Source organism: Empidonax traillii, unplaced genomic scaffold (genome assembly GCF_003031625.1).
Source record: "Empidonax traillii isolate 1590-97213 ecotype Southwest subspecies unplaced genomic scaffold, ASM303162v1 scaffold231:size1146757, whole genome shotgun sequence".
Classification (NCBI taxonomy): Eukaryota; Metazoa; Chordata; class Aves; order Passeriformes; family Tyrannidae; genus Empidonax; species Empidonax traillii.
In genome coordinates, this window is record NW_020955424.1 from 1,019,035 (window position 1) to 1,039,753 (window position 20,719).

The 20,719-nt window shown below is 41.7% G+C and overlaps 1 protein-coding gene across 2 annotated transcripts in view; it reads left to right on the forward strand.

The window, feature by feature from the left end:
* Positions 1 to 70: 70 nt before the first annotated feature.
* Positions 71 to 20,719, forward strand: part of SLC9A7 (solute carrier family 9 member A7) — a 68,188-nt gene continuing 47,539 nt past the window's right edge. For both annotated transcript variants that reach the window (XM_027888095.1, XM_027888096.1), the window contains exon 1: positions 71 to 340. In XM_027888095.1, the coding sequence (XP_027743896.1) occupies positions 82 to 340 (259 nt within the window). In that variant the 5' untranslated portion in view covers positions 71 to 81. The remainder of the gene's footprint in view (positions 341 to 20,719) is intronic.

A 20,719-nucleotide genomic window follows, 5' to 3' on the forward strand; every position in this document is an offset into this window, starting at 1 on the left:
GGGGCGGGCAGTGGGCAGTGCCCGCGGGCCGCCGCCGCGGGAGTGGAGCGGAGAGCAGCGGCATCCCTCCCTCCCGCAGCCATGGCTGTGTCCCGGCTGCCGCTGCTCCCGCTGCTCCTGCTGGCGGCCGGCGGGCTGCGGGCGGCGGAGAGGAGCGGCCGCAGCAGCAGCGCCATGGAGGAGCTCGCCACCGAGAAGGAGGCGGAGGAGAGCCACCGGCAGGACAGCGTGAGCTTGCTCACCTTCATCCTGCTGCTCACCCTCACCATCCTCACCATTTGGCTCTTCAAGCACCGCCGCGTCCGCTTCCTCCACGAGACCGGCCTGGCCATGATCTACGGTGAGTCCCGCGGGGGTCCCGGCACCGCCCGCGCCTCAGCCCCGGAGTCACCCCCGGCAGGTGCCGGGAGGGGCGAGGCCCCTGCTCCCCGCCGTGCCCCTGCGGAGGAGCGCCGAGCCCGCGGCTGGCGGGCGGCAGCGCCCGGGTAGGCCGAGCCCCGGGCAGGGGCAGCCCCGCTGCCGCAGAGCCCGACCGCCCCCGCCGCTGCTCCTGGGTCCCCTCCCTTCGCCCGCGCCTTTCCTGGGATAGAAGGAGACTGCCTCCCGTGCGGCAGCGGAGCGGTGTCCTGCGGGAAGGTGCGTCCCGCCGCCGTGGCAGCGCTGGCAGGGGAACAGCGTTCCAGTGACCCTCCCCGCCGCAGACAGGCAGCTCGCTGGCCGTACTTCCAGCAGTGTGAAGCACCGGGACGTGCAGGTCATCGCGGTGATGACTTTGGAAATCGCCATCCCGATGCCCTTACCGTGCTGCGGCAGCAACACGAGAAAAGGAGCATGTTTTGGCTCCGGGGTTTGCTCCCTGGCTGTCGGCGCGCTGCTCTCGCCGGTGGCCCGCGTTTGCGGACACCGACTGACCGCAGTGACACCACGCACCCTGACAGCACCCGCTGCTCATCCCGAGCCCTCCTGGTGGAAGGAGGGCTTTTCTGAGTCGTTTGCTCTTTCCACCCCCCTTTTCTTGGTGGATGTGAGCAAAGGGAAAGTAAACCCCTCAGCAGAAGCTGTGTTTCCTCCCTGCGTTTGTGGGGCTGATGGTCCGGAGGACTCGGGCTCGGCTGGTTAGTGTTCATGGTGCAGATCTGGTCTCTCTGGTGCTGTGAGTTGCTGGCGCGGAGGGCGGCAGGTGAACCTGCACGGGGGACGTGGAGCTCTCGCTCCGCCGGGAACTCGAACGGTTGTATTTGGTGCGCAGTTTGCTACGCAGAGCATAATCGGTCGCGATGAGGAGCAGCCATCCATTTAAAAAATGATTTGTCTGCTGGTGATTGGCTACTGCCATAAACGCCGGGAGTACTTCTTCGTGAGCGGAATCGGTTCCTGCTGAACCGTGTGAAACACCTGCCCCACGTTGGTCGGGATGAGCTTATTGAGGGTAAGCACAGATGAGAAATTCAGCACTCGAGGGGATGAGGAAAGTGAAGTGTTTCCTTCCCGATGAGAACTGCTGCTCTTGAGGGCTATGTGATTGCTTGCAAAGCAGTGGAATTTTCCTCTGGTGATGCTTCTCTTAAACCATCCCAATTTGCTCTTAGTCACTGATCTCTTTTGCTGCATTGCTGTGTACTTCACATATGCTCGTTGCTGAAAACCGACAAATTAACAATTGGGTTTATAAGTAAGTTGTGCAGAGGCATTATAATGCTTAGGAGGTGATAGTAGTGCTCAGGAGACAGTAGATTATTTGTGTGCTGATTGGAAAAGAGGCACGGTAAGGTGGTATTGAAGATGTTGTTTAGATATTATCTCATTTTTTGCACCTTCAGGAAGTTCATTTATGTTTCATGATTATTTCAGCGATTTCAGTGGCTTAGTTTATGGTGGAAATCTTGTTTATGTGGGAGTGCTAATGCATGCAACACAAATACCAGGGCATCAAGGGCATTTGGGTTCGTGTTTTGATGAGCTGTGTGGAAAATGAGAAATTGTTCAACTGGAGAGCTTCTGCCTCTCATTAAACTCAAATTCGTTTACTCTAACATATTTCCTGATCTGTGAAATGGGTGTTAAGTTTCCAAACTGATGTAAAAGTGTCCAAATTCTGTCTTGGGAAAGTCACTTTGCTGTAGCTCTTTCTGCCCCATGGACAAAATTGCCAAAAGAATGATTGGCTCTTAGTGTGCCCAAAGTAATTTTTTTCCCCATAAATCATTTCCCAATGTGCTCACCTTCTAAATGAGTCCCTTCAGTATATCAAAAAACATGGTCATCTCCCTCTTAAACAAATCAACTCTTGCCTTGTCATAGCAAACGTACTAAGAAATGTGTTTAATGAGTTCAGTTCCTTTCTAGCATGGTTAGCCTTCATGCTAGCAAAGCTCTGCATTTTGCAGACTTTCTGTAGGGCAAAGAGAACAACAGAGCATCACAGCAACTTTCTGGTATACTTCTGGTAATCAGGCTTCATTCTTCAAATAAGAGTTTTTCCCTTTTCCTTCCTTGTCTATTTAAAGAACAGTGGTTAAACTGATAGATGGGTTTCTATTTTGCTAATAATTTGAGAAATTCACTTTTTAAAAAAATATGTATGTATTTGAAGTGCATATGTTTGATAATATCTGTTTTGAACAGAAAATCATAAGTCAATATTTCAACCAAAGAGCTTGAAGTTCTAAAAACACAAGTAGTTATTTAGCTTATAAAGTGCTAAATACAATTTAATTCAAGTCTTGAAACTGTCAAAAGTCTGTTGCTTGGTTGAAGTTAAATACTTACAAATGGCAGCTGCTCCAGCAACAGTATTGCTAATGAAAGCCATTATGGAGCAATTAAAAAAACCCCGAACACAACCCAACTTAACACTAATCTACAATGGAGCAACTAAAGAAACGAGGCTTTGCTGAAACGTGTATTTCAACTTGTGATAATGAGAGTGATGCTTGCTTTTATTTGTGCTGGTCTGAGGATAAACTATTCTGAGATGTGTTTTTTCAGAAGAGGTTCAGTGGCAACTTTGGCGGGTTTCATCATTCTCTGCTGAGAAGCATTGCCATGTAGTAGGGAGCAATGGTACATGGACCATGCGTGTCAAGAGCTCAGGATAGAGCTTAAGGGTGGGAAGTGATGGTGGCTCCCCAGCACTCTGCTCCTCAGGAAGCAACTGTCTGGATATGTAAATGTTTCCCATCAGATCCAGTGCTATCACTCCCGTTATGCAATTAGTTTGTCTCTTTTCATAAGTGATAACTTAGGTACACTGGCCACTCGTGCATCAGCACAGATGTAAGTCCTATCAGGTCACCTTCTTGACACTGGGGTTGTTCTGGAACTGCCTGGGGACTACATGTCCTAGCACTGCAGATAAAAGTAAAAGCAAACCAGACTTGGGTACAGAGAAAGAAAAACAATCTATGAAGAGGCATATAATAGTTCAATTACCTTTTGTGGGTCAGAAGTGAGTTGTAAATGTTCAGGATAACAACATTATATCTGTTCTGGAATACTCTGTATCAGACTAAGTTTCTGTATCCACAGAGTAGATACAGAAAAGGTCTATTTTTAGCTCATCTGGCTGCAGTGCTCTGTTACCATTCTAATATCTACACATGCTAGAGATGACCTAACACATCTCCACTGCCAGCAAAATAATGTCCGTGTTGGTATTTAATAAGCCACTTTGACATAAGCCTCCTAATACTAGATGTAGGATCATAACTGAGCACCCAGTTTTGATAACATTATCCTTTCTCTGGCAACCTGCTTGTTCTTCCTGAAAATTATTTTAAATCACTTTGTTACAGGCTTTAAAAGCGAACCTTGCTCGATTTTTTGGCTGCTCAGGATGTTTTAATAGTAACACAACTCTTTTCTGTAAGCTTGCTTTATGGCCTATGACTGGATGGAAAAATTACAAATTTTTCTTTTGAGAGAATTTTAGAAGAAGTGCTGTTTATATCTTTCATATATCATATATATGCTGTTTCTATATTTCAGATTTGCTCTTCAGGTGGGGTAGTTGGATAGCTCATAAATTCCTGATGTTTCTGAAGTATCTTTGGAGTACAATTCATCTGTAGTCCTCAAAGCAGTGATTTTGAATTTTTTTGTTTTGTCGGTGTTTTTATGGGTTTGGAGTTTTTTTGTTTGGTTGTGGGGCTTTTGCAAGGGCAGTGGTTTTGATAGCAATTAAGATAAATTAGTTAATTTTAATGTTTGTGAACCTCATCTTTGTGAGATGTTCTATCAAATCAGCACCAGAATACTCTCTGATCACTAGCATGAACTAAAGAGGAGAGACGTGGACATGTGGATTCCTTTTGCGTGAGGAAGCCTTTGGTGACATACCTGGCTGTTAAAGCTGCTGCTGATCTGCAACACCACGTGGTTGCAGGAAACAGTCAGAGGCTGAGGGGGGAAAGTGTTCCTCTGCATATACTCTACTTCTCATCTGAATTAGAAAGCTGGCACAAACTGATGCCAGTTCTGCAATAGTGCAGAGCTCATATGTCTGACTGCCTTCTGGCCCTGTGTGAGTGCTCATTGACTGGTTGTGTTGGTTGGAGTGTGCTGAGCTGAGGGGAGGTAACCTGATGTCTAGTGCACAAGCTTGTTGTCAGTGAGGTGGTTCCATGACAGGTTAGTGTTGCACTTGTCTGGGCCCTGTAGGAGCTTGAGATTTTCCTTTGTCCACTTCTGAAGGTTTCTTTTGCAACCACTTCCAATTTTTCTTTGCTACTTTGCAACAGAAATATGTCTCTAAACAGATCTTCTGATGAATCTTCCAGAAAGAGCACAAGGACTGAACTGCTCTGTGGATGCAGCTACTTGACTAGCTTCTGCTTTTGGTGCAGATGAGAAAACTGAAAAGAAGATGCTGATTGTATCCCCATCTCAGTGCTGCTTTACCTAGTCACTGGGGCTCCATGTTTTTGGAAGAAGGCGGATGGGAGAGACCAGGCCTGGGTTTTCAGCTGTCTCCTTTTTGTTTGGTAAAGTAGGCCTTTGTTTTATAGATGGTCATAGAAAGGTGATAGGGAGCGTTTCTGTGGCTGTGTTAATAAAAAAATCTATGTAGCAACTGGTGTGTAATCTTATCTCTGGATTTTACAATACTGCATTGTAAATTTTCTATAACAAACTCATAATTGTTCATTCAGACACAATGAACAATTCACATACTGTTCTTTCTGATATTTAATTAAAAAATTAAGTTGTGCTGAAGTGGTTATAGCTGTGTCTTCTCCTGCAGTGTGTCTTTAATAGACCTTTCTTACTTCCTGTGCTATAGAAAGACTAGAGCACCTTAACGCTGAAACTGCCTTCACTCAAAGCAATTACCCACAGAGCAGGAAGTTCTCCTGGGTCAGCTGAGCAACCAGTCCTGGGCAACATTTAGGTGCATCAGTGCCACCTGTGAAACACCTTTCTAAAGTACTGCGTGTCCTGGGTTCACTGAAAGAGGTGGAACTCTAGACTTCTGCTGCTCCCAGCATGACTGGAAAGAGGTGTGAGCCTTGCCTCTGATTTGCCCAAACTCTTGGGTGACTGGCCTTGCCTCCAAGGTGGAATGGTTTTCTGCAATGCGTACAGATAGCTCTGGAAGCAGTGATGGGAAGCTCTATTCCCTGTGACACGAAAGTGTCGTAGTTCGGATACTTATGATCCTCGTGTCCTCAGTACCCACAAACCTCACCTTGTGGGTGCATAGTAGCCCTTTCCCCCTTTCCTTCCTTCTGAGACTTGGCCTCCCCTTACCAACTGACTCTGTAGAGCAGTTCAAGACAACATCTTAGAGAACTGGGTGAAATCTTTCCCTTGGTAGGGACATCCTTCTGCTGCTATCTGAACAATCATTCTCTTCATTAGGTAGCTGTGGCAGTTTCACCCTGCACTGATTTAGAAACCAGAAGTCTGAAACAGGAACATCACTTAAAAGAAGAAAAAAAAAAAAAAAGTGAAGTTATAGGACACGTTGTGCAGTCCAGAACTATGTATCTTGGCCTTGTAGGGGCCAGAAGTAAAAAATATTTTGCAGTTCCTATCTAGATTTTAACAGGTATTGTATATCATGGATGTTCTCTCCTTGTTCACCTGCTGACTGCTGAGAGTCCAGCACTGAGCTGCTGAATTGTCCCTGTGTGTTCAGGAGACAGCCTCAGAATTTAACTCAAGTCTGTTGTTTCCACACTGACAGCCAGAAGTACCAGCTTGTAGGTTTTTGTTGATTTGTTTTTTCTCCCCCAGTAGAGAGTTCTTATTTGTGACTCGGGATTAAAGCTTTATCCTGTTTTAGTACTGAATATAGCCTTTCTCCCCTTGCTTTAGACCAAGTGGTGTCTACATTGAAAGGATGTGATACAAGCAATTATTTCTTTTAGAAGGGTATTTATGTTGAAGGGTTTTCTTACTAGTGTTGTAAAGAATACACAGACATTCTCAGCAGTTCAGATCTTCTCTGTGTCTACCAGAGATGGGTAATTTAGCTAAAATGCACTGCTTTTTTTCTCCAGTTAAAAAGCACTTCAACCTGCAATTAACTGAGTGTGAAGAAAGAAAAGAGAAACTGTATGAAACTGTTGTTGTTTTTTCTTTTTCCCTTGCCCTGAAATCAGACAATTCACTTTGCTTTAAAAGCACCTAAGGGCCCTTGAAAGCTTTATTGGTAGAAGCTAGGGTTTTCTTACTGGGGAGAAATAGTTGAAGGCTCCATCTGAATTAGAGTCAAGAAGATGAACTGTGCTCTTAGCCAGGGGTGATGTGTGGTTTCTGTACGTTCTTCCTGGCTTTGGTATTTCATGTTCCTTTTCAAGGGCTGGAATTAAGCTCTGCATTCTTGATACAGATGTGTGTGTGGGTGATGCATGGAAAAAGATTGCACCCTTATCCTGGCAGAGCTCTTGTGGGTTCAGCACTGCTGCCAGGAGTGTCCATGGACTTGGCTGCTCTGCTGCCTTTGATTGCTCAGCAGTGGGGTAGCTCTACTGCCACTGGAGAGTCCTGGCCCTAATGCCATGCTGGGGGGACTTGCAGGTCTGCTGTAGTCTGGGCTACTTTTCCACAGCTGCCACTTCCTTCACTTGCAGGTTAAAATAGGTCTGTCCCCGGGCAGATGGAGCTCGTTAGCCTTGTAAGGCAATCCATCTACGTCCTGAGGACCTCGCTGCCACCGTCCAAGCTCGCTTGGCCCCGGCAGATGAACCTTAGGACTAAAGGGTGGGCTCAGTTCCTCGCACACTGTGTCTCACCTAAAAAATCCAGTGCGTAGGCTGGAAGGTGTAAAGACCTTCCCCGGTTCTTCGTTCGCGAAGACTGGCCATTATATATAAAATAGGTCTGTAGTAAATGGTTTTAAAGGCAACTGAGGCCACCAAAACACCTGTTGCAAACTTTAAGTACAGATTATGAGTGTATTTCCAATTCTTCCTCTGTTACCTTGTAAGCCCCTTGGAGGGGGAAGTTTGAAAAGCAGAGCTGTGGGTCTAATGAATGGATGCCTTGGTGTGATGGCTCTGTGGAAATGTTTAAATAAAGAGGTCTGCTTATTCAGAATGCCGTGTGTCTCCATAGTTGTCTTCACTTCTCACTTATGCTTAAAAAAATAAGTTAGGAGTGAGGAGATATTTTTTTTTTTTTAAAGTGGGTTTGACATATTCTCCTGCTCTTTCATTATGAGGTTGTGAGACTCTTCTTAACAAAAAAAGGATGGAAACAAAGGAGCGCTGTATAAATGCACTCTAAAATGCAATTAACTTGTCTGCGCATAAGATGACAGTCTTCAGTGTGTTGGCTGTTTGTGGATGCATGATGTGCGCACGTGCAACTTTTGCCGTTGGTAGCTAGTTAAAGAGAAAGCTGCTTGTGTGGCTTGGTGTTCCCTACATGTGAGATTCTTCCCTCTGTCAGCTCTGCAGCTGACACACCATGTCAATGATCACTTGCCAACACACTGTGAGTGTAGTTATTCCTTCTGAGGCTCAGATGCTGTCCCATTAATTCAAGAATTGGATTAAATATGAAGACTGCTGTTAACCTTTCCCACTGCTCTGAATATGACATACTAATAGAAAGATGTTATAACTGATGATAGTTTAAAAATATGAAGTGTTCTACAAAGATATGTCTAGTTTTTTATCTGAATCCATAAGGATGGATACTATCTGCTTCCACTCTAATTCTGAGAAATTATTTCCCCACTACTGCACACTTCTTGACATTTGATATCAAGTCCTTCAGTAGTGAAAGGGAACCTGCATTTAATGTTCCATAGGCTGTTCTACTGTTGTTTTACTGGTGCAAAATCCTTTCTATTTCTCAATCTTTTATGTCAGTCTTCATTGTGCTTACTGATTGCATAATGACCTTTCTCCTGAGAAGAGTCCCCTTATCCATGAGACAACTTGACTGTTCTCCTTTAAATTGCCTTCTTAGTGAGCAAATTAGTGTTAAGCCACATAATCTTTGCTCTACTGCAGCTCGAGAACTTGCTTTATTGTGTTTCCTGAACATTCAAGTCACATTTATCCCATCCAAAATTCTGCTGAGGATGGAGATCGTATATTTACATTCACTGTGCACCTAACACCCCTATTTGGAGCCTTAGGATCTGGCTGGTTTTGTAAGTGAACTACAAACTCTATCTTATATACCGTGAAGTATTAAAAAAAAATTATATTTGGAGAAGTAGAGGCTTTGTCTGGGAATCTTTGAATGATCTGGGCTGGCTTTTTGATGTAATGGCAGTTCACCAAAGACCTACGTGGGCTCTATCTCATTGATACTATATTTGCTTGTCTGTGTATGAACAATGAAATTGATAGCTTTAAGTGGTTGAGAGAGAGAATACAATTCATGCTGTATTTGTTTTTGCTACTAGATGCCATATTTGAACTTGTTAGTTACGACCTGAAACACCAACTTATTTCAACTGTCTTTTAGCTTTGCTATGTAATTGATGCTTTCAAAGTAGCCCTTAGAAGTTGGACTCCATAGAGGAGTTTGAACTGGCAAAGACGGAGGACTCCCTGGCTAGTTGGGAGGGATATGGCACCTAGGTGGAAATAGCACTTACAGGAGATGTGAACCAGCGCATGGAGTTGGCATCACTGGCTACACTGCAGTTCTGCCATGTCTGGAACATACCTGGAGGAAGAAAACTGGTGTAAAGGCTTCTTTCTGTCTTGGAAGTGACACCTGATTGTTTCTCCTGGGTTGTCTTTGATATTTCCTCTGTATTAAGACCAAAGGAAGATGACTGTAAGTGACCTTCCACAGACATGTCTGGCAGGGCTAGCTGTAGCATCCTTTCCTGGCTCACAAAATTGAAGTGGGCAACTTCTGCTTGTTCAGTTTGTTTTGAACCTTTGACAGTTGTCTTTGTTTTGCTGCACAGTGTAAAAAGTGTGGTTTTGTCATACCTATCTGCAATACTAGTGTTTTACAGGGAATATATTCCCACCAGACACTATTTGTTCACATTCTTCCAGGAATTATTCGCGGCATTTTGAAGATGTGGTGTGAGTGATTCATGCTGGAATAGACTTTTACAGAGGCAACTGAGTGTCAGTACACTGTTTCAGCCTAATCATTATTGCTTTTGATCTCTGCATAGCAGTATGTCTGACTTGGAAAAAAGTAGTTTATGAAGTTGATTTTTTTGCATCTAGAAACTTCTAACCTTTTCTCAACCATGTTTGTATGTGTAAAAGCAATTCATACACGCACATACAGACACACACACACTTTACTCTCTTCCTGATCATCTTTTACAGAGATTTATGGACATAAAATTAATCTTTTCCTCAGCACTGCATGACTGAAGAGCTAGTGAGTGATTTTCCAATGATGACCTGCTTGTTAAGCTGCAGTAACAAAATATAATTGCAGCGTACTCTGTTTATACATGTGCCTGCATGAAACAGAGAAACGTCAGCGTAGATATCTTGGTGATACTTAGTACTTGATTATGTCCCCTGCTCCCTCAGGGAACCATAAAAAGGGTTTATTGCTTTTGCTGGCAAATGCTTGAGTATAGTTATTTAAACATATTCAGTTTTTGATCCTAATGGTTTTGGGATCCCTTCCAAGGTGTAAAACTTGGGATAGTTCTGTGTACTTCAAACACAAATACCTAATCTTCTCACTGCATCAGGTGCTTAGGATGTCAGATGTATATTAGTGTTTTGTCAACCCTAATTACATATAGGGGAGACTTTGCACTGCTTGTTGTTTTTATGCATAACAGAGCCCCTCTCCTAAAGGGCAGGGCAGGAGGTGTAAGTACAGTCTACTTTGCATTTATAATCAGTTTTTTCTTGTTGAAGCTAAGGGCCCTCATCGGGGCCTCAGTGTTTTACATACTGCTTAAACTTATAGTTAAGTTCTTAAAAAGAAACCAGAAAAACAAACCCAAAATCTGCCTCTGAAGCATTTGCTTTGCTTTGCTCACTAGCCAAAGCCATAGGTTGTCTTTGCTTTTCTGTTACCAGATCACAAGTTGTTTTTCTGCATTGTGAGTTACCTCTACCACAGCACCAGGAGAAATTTGAGACACCCAAAATTTTTGGAGGATGATGTCTATGTGAATTTTAATAGCCTCCTTTTGCTCTTCCTTCTTCATACACATGATGCTGACACAGATAAATCTTTCTCTCCAATGGTTCCTGTGGGTTTTGTTATTCTTGTCTTTTAGCTCTCCTAAATGAAGTATTATATTTATGCTGACTGCATGGTTTTTTGTGGGGATCACCTAAAACTCCTTCGTTGTTACTTCACTTCTCCCCAGGTGCATCCAATAGCTTATTTTAATGCTGATAACCTGCATTCCTCTCCACAGATCAGACCTACTTTTTTTTCTTTCTCCAGTCTAAACTACCAATCTTTGCTCAGTTCCCTGCCTAATGGGAATGAGAGGACTGGCTCAATATCAGAATGGTTGAAATGGCCTATTATTTTTATCTTCCTCCTGCTACCACAATCTTCTCCATCTGTGAGGGTAATTCCCCTGAGCACTAATGAAATTATCTGTACCTTGTCTTCACCGGTGAGCTGTTACCTATTTCTAGGTAACGTATATATAATATATGAATTCCTATGTCTCTCTACATGCCTACAACCCAGGCTTTCATTGCAACATTGGCTCCTTTGATGTTCTGCTTCTCAAGGCGCAGGAGAATTGTGTTCAGATTCAGCTTTTGCTGTCTGTGTCACAACAAACTTTTTCCTTTGACCCTCTCTTGCTTTCTTGCTGTATTCTAAGCTGTCCTCCTGATTCTGTGGGTATTGTTTTAGATATTTTTTAATTAATACTTAATGAATCAGTGTTTTTGCAAAGTGAAAAGTAAAGATGCTATTCTCTCTAGAAATATTTTATTATAGCAAGAATCAAACTAACATTTTTTTTAACTTGTTGATAGCCTGTGTCAAAAGCAAGACCTACTTTTCAGTCCTTGTACTTCCAAAGAGGCCTAAAGTTTGACTTATGAGCAAAGTATGGATTTCACAGCTATGATAAGAGAAATTGGACCACAGGCAACTATTTACCACCAGTGTAATCTTATAAATCTTTCTTCAAATAGTGAGTGAGTAAATTTGTAACATTAAGTTATAATGAGTTTGTAAAAAAAGTCTTTCACTGAACTCTTCTTCTGAAATCTTCAGAACCTTTAATTGCAGGAAAGGGCAATGCTCAAGAACAAAAGTTGGAGCTTTTGTAATGATGCCAAAGCGCCAGAATACAAATGTGCATGGTGTTTTCCATACACTGAGATCCTTAAACTGATCACATTTCTGACCCACGTGTGTGCACCCACACACAACGTGCTCACCTCATAGCTGAATTGCTCACTTTCCAGAATAGCCTGTTCTTGTGTAATACTCTATGCGAGCACAGAGACAGATTTCTGATGCTTCACTTGATCGGAAACAGTATTTCTTTACATCTGATTTGGTATAGAAAATATTTTACACATGGAGACCTTGCTTTTTTCTAATGAAACCAGAAAGACTTGTCAACTAAAACTTAGATATCATCTTTCTATTGTCCTGAAATATAAACTGAGTGTATGTTGCATGGAGAATATAAAAGGTCTCTGAAGCATATGTGAAATAAACGTATGATCGATGGCAATCTGATGGACTTTAAGTAATAATTAAGTATACTCTTAAGTTTGACAACTCTTACTATAGGTGATGTACCGGTTACACTATATTTGCCTTAGTGGTTGAGAAGCTGGAAACAGCAGCTTTTGATGAATACAGAATTATGGGAAGTTCCTGTTCAAGCAGGGGTTTTTTGTGGTTTGGAGGGGGTGGACTGATTTGACCAGGAGGGTGTTCTGGGGCTGTTGGGAAGACCTTACTGATTCTTGCTAGCAGTTGTTTGCCAGAGGTTCATTCCATAATGCTGGGCTTCAAAGTTAAGGAAAATTAATTTGAGAGCAATATCCATTTTAAAATGTCTAGAATGAAGTTTGCTTTCATACTGTAACTTGAACTGACCAAGTTCCACGGACCAGGGATTACTACTGTCATATTTGCAGGACATGTTCTGCTGAACAAGAGGTTGTCTTGACCAGGAAAATTTATCTATTACTTAGTGTTTGATGGGCTTGAGGATCAAGCAGATTTTTTTGTAAGCTTCAGTGCGTAAGAGGTCAGCCAGTACTGGAGAAGTCACCTAAGCTGTCCAGCAGAAGTCCCAGAACAAATTCCTGCAGCATCAGGTACCCAAGGAGAAATGCTTGGCTGAATTGTATCTGCAGAGGGAGAGATGTAGCTAAGGAGAAGGCAGAAGATTCTTTCAGGCTTACTGAAAAGTGTTGAGAGACTGGAAGACAGAAATTCTGGGGAAATAAGTGTTTTAGTTTTTGGTGGGGGTTTTGTGTGTTGTTTTTTGTTTGTTTGTTTTGTTGTTGTTGGGGGTTTTCTTAGGAGTGACAAAACAGTGGCTGAAAAACTAGAAGCTATTTTGCAAAGAAGAAAAATATTCTGATTACTAGTCTAGAGCTTTCATTGTTCTATTCCTGTGCTATTTGTCAGACCTTTCTACACAGTCTATGGGTCACAATCCAATAGCCTTAACTCTTTGAGGTGATAAATAGGAAATCCTGAAAAAGGACACTTCCTCTTAAGAACTTAACTGAGGAGCGAATGGGGTTAGGCTGTTGAAGTATATAGTGGCAAAGATTTTTAGAAGTCAGTGTTGGTAGCATCATCTCTGAACCACAAGTAAGTTGCTCAGCCCTTAAAAATGTTCTTAGTCACCTGTTTATGCTGCTGTTTTTTTCCTTTGTACTCTTAGTTGCTTGGCACACCTAGAGGAATGGTATGATAGCAGGGAGCTGGGGAATAGTTGAGCTACTGCTGCTCATCAGCCTGAAGTTAGAACCCAGTTTTTATCACTGCCTGTTTATATGGGATGGAGAAAAAAGTGTGTATGTATTTACAGCTCCGTGAAATACCAATCTTGTAAAGTCTTTTAATTTTATTCTTTGCCTTTTAGAGATGGCAGATAGTACTAGACCTGAAGTATGCAACAGGAAAGGTTTGGTCAAGGTTGTTTGGGAAACTCCCTACCAAACTCAGATCATGAGCTGTGATTCTGTCCTTACTCACCAATTTCCATCAGCGTCATCTTTACTGTTCAGGGAAAAACAGAACCTCTACTCTGAAGCAGTGGATGCTGTGCATGCTCTTTGCTCTTGTAATGGTTATACAGGGCCTCAGTTAAACATGATTTGACTATGCACATTTGACCTGTTTCTAGAGCATGTCCATATCTTTTTCTTTAGAGTAGCCACACAAAGCAGGCAGGCTGCCATGTCTCTTATGGAATAAGTGCGAGTGCTAGAGAGTATAAGGATGCTGGAGTGTCCCTACCCCATGGCTGAGTCCGCCTGGCACAGAGGCATGGAGTGACTTCTTGTGCCCTCTTTTCTAGCCAACATTTATAAGGAGAGCTGACAAATTTTTTTTTCAAGGATGCCTGACTATTGGTGAAGCTGGTAATGGGGGATTTCCCTGGTGTCTTGTGGGGTTTTTGGTGTTTGCCAGTAAATGCCTTAGGATTGGGTATTGTGTGCATAACTCATGTTGCAAGATCCTCTCTGTCCTTTATTTCTGTCTGCTTTGGTGCAAAGTTTTAGTTACTCTTGTAGTAGAAGAGTTGGGGCACGCCATGTCAACTTTCAGTTGAATTTAATGGTAAATCTTTCACTTAGACTGATGGAAAAGACAATATTTTGCTCAGAGAGTAATGAAAACTGAATTCAGTGCTCAAAGCAAACATTTTAGCTATGCCCAGTCATTAGACTGGTTACTGAATATGTAGATTTCTTATTTTAGTGATATTATCTGCCAAATTTTTTTTATTGTTTTGGTTTTTGGTTTAAAACTTGGCAGCCTGACACTGAGTGTTTTCCCAGTGATCTGGCATTTCAGTCTGTCAGCATCTAGCATGAGCAATTGGGCACACCTTTTGTCAATGCTTTGCTATTATAACAAATATGACACTTTGTCCTGCACCCATCTGGATCTCATAACCTGCAACATTATGGTAACAATGATAATGCTGTACTCATCCCTGCAGTTCTGTTCCTTTTGAAATATTACAGCTGTTTATTCCAGAAACAAATGGTAGGCTAAACAATTTACTTGCTTTCTTAGCATAATTAGCTTCAATTCCAAAACTGGTTTGCTATACCTGTGAGTCCAAGGAGTAGTTATCCAATCTGATCTTCCATTTATTGTTGCTTAACCTGCTTATATTTCATAACAAGTCTTCTTCCTTAAGTTGATACAGCTTATTAAAAGATTCACAAAAAAAAAAAAAAAAAAAAAAGGGCAATGAATGTGTGTTTACTGGGTTGCATTAGCTATTGTGTAATTATTTTTAGAATCTGAGAGACAATTTTTCTTTATTTGTACTGGGTTATAGCAAAAGCACTGTGCAGCTGGTCTGCCTGCTACTGAGGAAAGGCTCACTAAAGCAGTAATTCTCTTGAGGTCCCTGGCATGAGCAGGCATTGCAACGGTAATTTTTCTTTTCTCAAGAACTATTTTAATTGCTACGGCTTCAGAATACATAATTGTCGGGATCTGCCATGAATATACTTTTGTACAGCAGCAGCAGAGAGTTCCACAATACCTGCAACAGTGTTTGAACATATCTATAACCTCTTTTTGTTTTTGTCATTTCCTCTTTCTGTGAGTTATGGATCCCTAGACAAAAGGGAGTGGGAAGAAGTAGTCTTTCTGTGTATTTGGGAAGGATAATACTGTGAAACAACTTTGTTCATACAGAAACCCTTTGCAGTTTTTGAAATACAGCATTTAAATGATGTAGTGCTTCATAAACAATTCTGACTCAGTTTTCACCATTTTCCTGTTTCGTTTGCAGTATGTATGTTTTCTAGCTGACCACTGTACAGATCGGCAAATCTTCAGTGCATGCTCTGAAAGCTTGGATTTTCTTTGGGTGGATTTTCATTATGGCCCTGTTGCCGTTCTTTACAATCTAAAGAAAGCCTGCATTCATAAGGATTACTGCATCTGCGAGGGATGAAGAATAAGTAGGAATGATGAACTCTAGTGGTCATGAATAGGCAGATTGTCTCGGGCATTTATTCAGTTTTCAGTATATTGTGGAGTATTTGGGCTGAAAAAAATTGTTAGCACTCGTAGGGTAACATACTCATTTTATTGAAAGCACAGTAGAGTACTCAGAGTGAGTATTCCAAGACTGCATGTGCTGTACTAGTGTATCTCCCTTCCTAAGTGTGATTGATTTATTTATTTCTCACTAAAAGCCTGTAATTTTAGATTTTATTTCTACTTTCCATTGCTAGCTGTCTTATCAAAAAGGTGCTTGCAATTCTGAGTGGGATGCAGCATTGTGTTATGTTGGGAGCACTGAAGAAGGAATACTTTGCTGTGCTGGCTGAAGATCAGAGTTGATTCTGGAGTCTGAAATGTTCCCTGTATTTCTCAAATATAAATAGTACTGTGACCAAGAGTTACGTGCCTTCAGATTCCAATTTGCCCTTGGTGTGGTGGGCCGTACTAAATGCAAATTTTTTCAGTGGTGTTCTGATAAAGCACTTGAGCAATTCTATCCCCAGTGATAACAGTCTCTTCTAAATATGATGTTAATCAGAAATAAATGGCCACTGGGCAGTTGCTGTACACTTATATGACGTGCAGCACTTTGCAATACTCTGGTACTGGAGCGACTAAGTAACATCTCATGTTAACAGTTTGCTCTTGATGGAACAATCCAGTTCAAGTACAACCAACACTTTAAATAGATAAAGATTAGGAAGTTACTACAATACAATTTAAAATAGAGAATTAAAGTGAATTTTTTTTTTGTTTTTGATTAAGTGTTCTGCAGATATGGGTACCTCGTGTGTCTGGCACTGAAGCAGTGGATCAGGACATGTCTTGACTGACTGGGGCTTCTGATTCGACTGGGGGTATCTGGTTTAGCGGCTGCACAAAGCTGTTAATGCTGTATAAAAACCACCAGCATTTATGTGAGTGTCATTTACTACACACAGTATTAATACTTTCTTCTGAAGAAGGTTTTCTTGCCTTTGAGTTTGCACTATGAAATCTCCTTTGTTTGAATCAACAAGCAAACCTGCAGACTGACACAGCTGCTGAAGTGGTAGATGCTAGTGGTGCTTTTTGAAGACAAGTCTTTCCTGATCAGTATTTTACTAGTGACAGTTTGCTGCCAGCTCTTGCATAAAGAGCCTTTGAATAGCAAAATCAGAGCTTGAAAATAGTAGCTATTTCAGGTATATATACATATATTTAGAGGGAGAGAAGCAAGGGGGAAGAGATTTCCTCTTGATGTAGATATAGATATAAGCTGCCTAGGCATATATTTTGAATACTGTTTTCATCAGATTTTTCTTCAGTGAAATTGTTTTGTGTAATTGCAGTCTTTAGGGTCTTTGCTAGTACTAGACTCGAGTACACAGTGACGTGCTTTTTTGCAGATCTCTGCTAATGTGTGTGTGTTCCCTGGTTTGACAGGAACTGGTGTGATTGCATTTCCTGACATCAGGGCATCTGTGATTATTGCTCATAGATGTTATTAATTGAATATTTGCACTTCTGTAGGCACCTTTTGCCCAGCTGCTATCTGTCAGGCTGGATTTGTATTACTGTAGCTATATCACAAATATTTTTTTTTCTTGTTCCTACTCGAGAATTTTGACAGGTCACACTGAAGGAACCGGCCTGTGTAGTACATTTGTATGAACCAGCTTCCATGCTACTTCTGGCACAGAAAATTAAAGAACAATGTCCATTATTACTATATTCCATGCTCATGTGGACTTCTAGGATATTTCCCCAGCTCTATGGAAACTATAGAAGCCATGACTTTAGAGTCACTACTCCAAAAGTGTACCAGACCAACCTGTGCTCTGCTTCTGTCCACTCTAAAAAAATGCATCATCATCTCTGTGTCAGTACCTCACCCATGCTTCAGCAGCTCAACTTTTGCTTTACCTTGTGCTCCAAGATAGTTTTTCTAGCAGCAATGAAGGTCTTTTCCTAAATGTTCTTTGAGATAGTGTACCCAAACCAGAAAATTACCTAAAACAGTTGACTTGAAAGGTCTACTTAACCCCTGGTGTTGCCTCTTCTAGAAGAGAGGCCTCTTCTAGAAGAGAGGCCTCTTCTAGAAGAGAGGCCTCTTCTAGAAGAGAGGCCTCTTCTAGAAGAGAGGCCTCTTCTAGAAGAGAGGCCTCTTCTAGAAGAGAGGCCTCTTCTAGAAGAGAGGCCTCTTCTAGAAGAGAGCTTATATATGGAGCTGTTATCATGTGACATGTCTCTGTAAAGTTTTCTTCCTTCCTTCTCCTATTTTTTGGAAATATTGATTGCTGCTCTCCTGGAGTTCACTCAATCATTAAACCCATGATGTGTTTGCAGGGAAGTGCTACGACTCCATCTTGCAGATGAGGAGTTGTGGCAAGCATCAAAAACACTCACTGAATCTCTTTTAGTTGTCCCTTTTTGATGCCTGCAATTAGGATTTTCTTTTCTTTATACTCCCTGTTATGCTGTCATGTATTGGTGAAGTTTTGAAAGCCCACTACTGTGGTAAACCAAACCCCTAAATACTTAGTTGTTCAAAAATGCCGAGTCATGCCTCCTTGTATAAAGGGACTTCTGGTTGTTTGTATCACCTGGAAACAAACTCAAGACTGGAATCTAACTCTGCAGACAGCAGGGCTTTGCTTTAGGGCTTTGTCACTCTTGGAAGAGAACCACCTTGCTGATATCCTTAACAAATTTTAGCAAACTGGATGGGATTCTAGTGCACAGCAGCCTCCTGTGGGTTGTATCAAGTCCAATCTTAGAGTAAATCTAAGATGTATTGGAATGAGGCTGGATTACATGTTTGAGCTGTCTAACCCAATGCAATATTCTGGGAGTGGAAGGCAATTTTCTAAACTGAAATGAAGTTTATTGTGCTGCCTATACAGAGTGGAACACTTCAGTTTGCTTTAGAAAATTGTGTTCTGTGCAGAAACATGTTTTGCTTAGAGCTTCTTTGCGCTTTGCTTCTTGGTGAGTGTCTTTGCTTTATTGTCAGTCAGTGTGTCATCACCCAGCCTTTTTCCTCCCTGTCTGAGCTATGTCAGGGTGCCCTCCCTGCTCCAGTGTGTGTGTGTCTTCTGGTGTCCCATGAGTTGTACTGTAGTTTTGATCAAGGTTACTGTGGAAGCCTAGCTAAATATCCACAACTGGTTCTAATCTTTTATAAATAATGGCAGAATTGTGATGGAAGCCTCTATGGAAATACTCATAACTTGATTTGGATTTTTCTTCCTAGTGTAGTAAGGGATTCTTTTAACAGCTAAAATATTTTTTTTCCACTATTATCACTTTTGTTTGGTTTTTTTATTTTTAGAAGTTTTAACTTTTTTTTCTGAATCCCCTTTTCAAAAATTTTATTAATGTCTCCAGTGAATCTTTTACAGTAAATTGGTTTTAAATCACAGACATTAATAAGGATAGGACTTAAGTCTAGCAAAAATTTTATTTGACTGAATTTGCATTGCTTTTATGAGACATTTCCTCAGAAACTGGAACTGTGAAATGCTGTTCTGACAGAAATATCTTCTACTCCTTGTCTGAAAAAAAAAAAAAAAATCAAGTTACTTTCATGCAATCATTCCTTGTACAAAATCTCTAGCAACATTAGGTGAAGATACCACAGAGACCACTCAGTCTGTCAGTGTTGGATTGCAAAGTCTTGAGTCCTGTGGATAACTCTGCAATTTGTCTGGCCTTAATATTTAATAAGCCTGATACTCTGCAACCTCAGAGTGGGAGCAGTTCTTTTAAAAACTACCTTGAGCTTTTGCCAGAGCTCTCACCAGTCTTTTTAAAGTCCGAGGTGTGCTTGCAACACTGTGTCTGGAGAGTAAAGCAGTAATCATCCATTTTATGGCTCCACGCTCTTATAGTATTAAACTTCTAAGCAGTTTGCAGAAAAAACACTTTATATGGCGCTTGAGGACCTTGGTTTTGCTCCTGAGCAGTAGGAATTACTGTAAGTCTCAGGTTTCCTTTTTAGGAGGGTGAGTATTAAGAGGTAAGTGTCCAGTAATGCTGCAGCTTGCACGTTCTGCTAGTCCACTTCCACTTCCACTGGGACCTTGACTTTTCCAGAGGGACTGGTTGTCGAATGCACAAGAAGTGAATGAGAGGGGCAACCCAGACCTGCCAGTGAAATGGCAACAGTTAAGGCTGCAGATAAAGGTCTGCTGATATGCTAGAAAAAGGCAGTTGAGGCTGCTCCATGAGGACAAATTTTTACTTTTGTCTCCAGCTGGAAGCCATGGGGAATCTTGAAAAAATATAATCTGAATAAGCTGGCTTAGGCAGCATCTGTGAACACATGATGGGGCTCTTTCATGCCAAACTTCTGATTTGAACTTTTGTTTGTCTTTGGGTCAATTTTCTAGATTGCTAATCATCTGCAGGTTTCTACTAGTTGGGCTTACTTGTGGGAGTGGAAAATGCTCATCTTGTACTCTAAATTTGCTAGACCCTGTTGGAGGCTACTGTTAAAACAGCTGCCTCTTCTGTTTTTCGGGCAGCCTAAATGAAGAATCTGACTTTCTTCTTTCTGCAAACCCTAAGCCAGTAGAAAGTAATGCACAAATTAAAAGTATGTGTCATTACATTGGCATATTTCACCAAGGAAATCCATGCTATAGTTAATAACATTTTGAATTACTTTGTGTAAGAAGCTGCGTAGCTGAAGTTTAAAAACTCTGTTACGTGGTTTCGGAGTTTTAAAAACTTCTCCAAACACACTGCAGTCTCTAAACCCACGGAAGTGGCTTTTTTAGGTCTCAAAAGTGGTTTTAGCAAGTAACGTTCAACTGACATCTAAAGGGAAAAAAAAAAGTGATTCTTTTTTTTTTTTTTTCCCCTTCTTTTCTCTCTGGAGGCTTGAATCACTTTTTGATCATTTCCCTTTCTCTTTAGTCATGACAGCTGGAGTTGCAAATGCTTTGTCTGAACATCTCGGTTTTGTCCTAATAAGTCTCTAGATTTCGAACATGAGCTTGAACTTTTAGATTTGCTCTTCAGATTTAAGTTGGTGCTTACACTTCAACACTAGTTTGTTTTGTTTGCAATTGATTACTGTTATTTTTCCCCACCCATCTTGATGAACAACCTGCAAGAAAACCTCCCT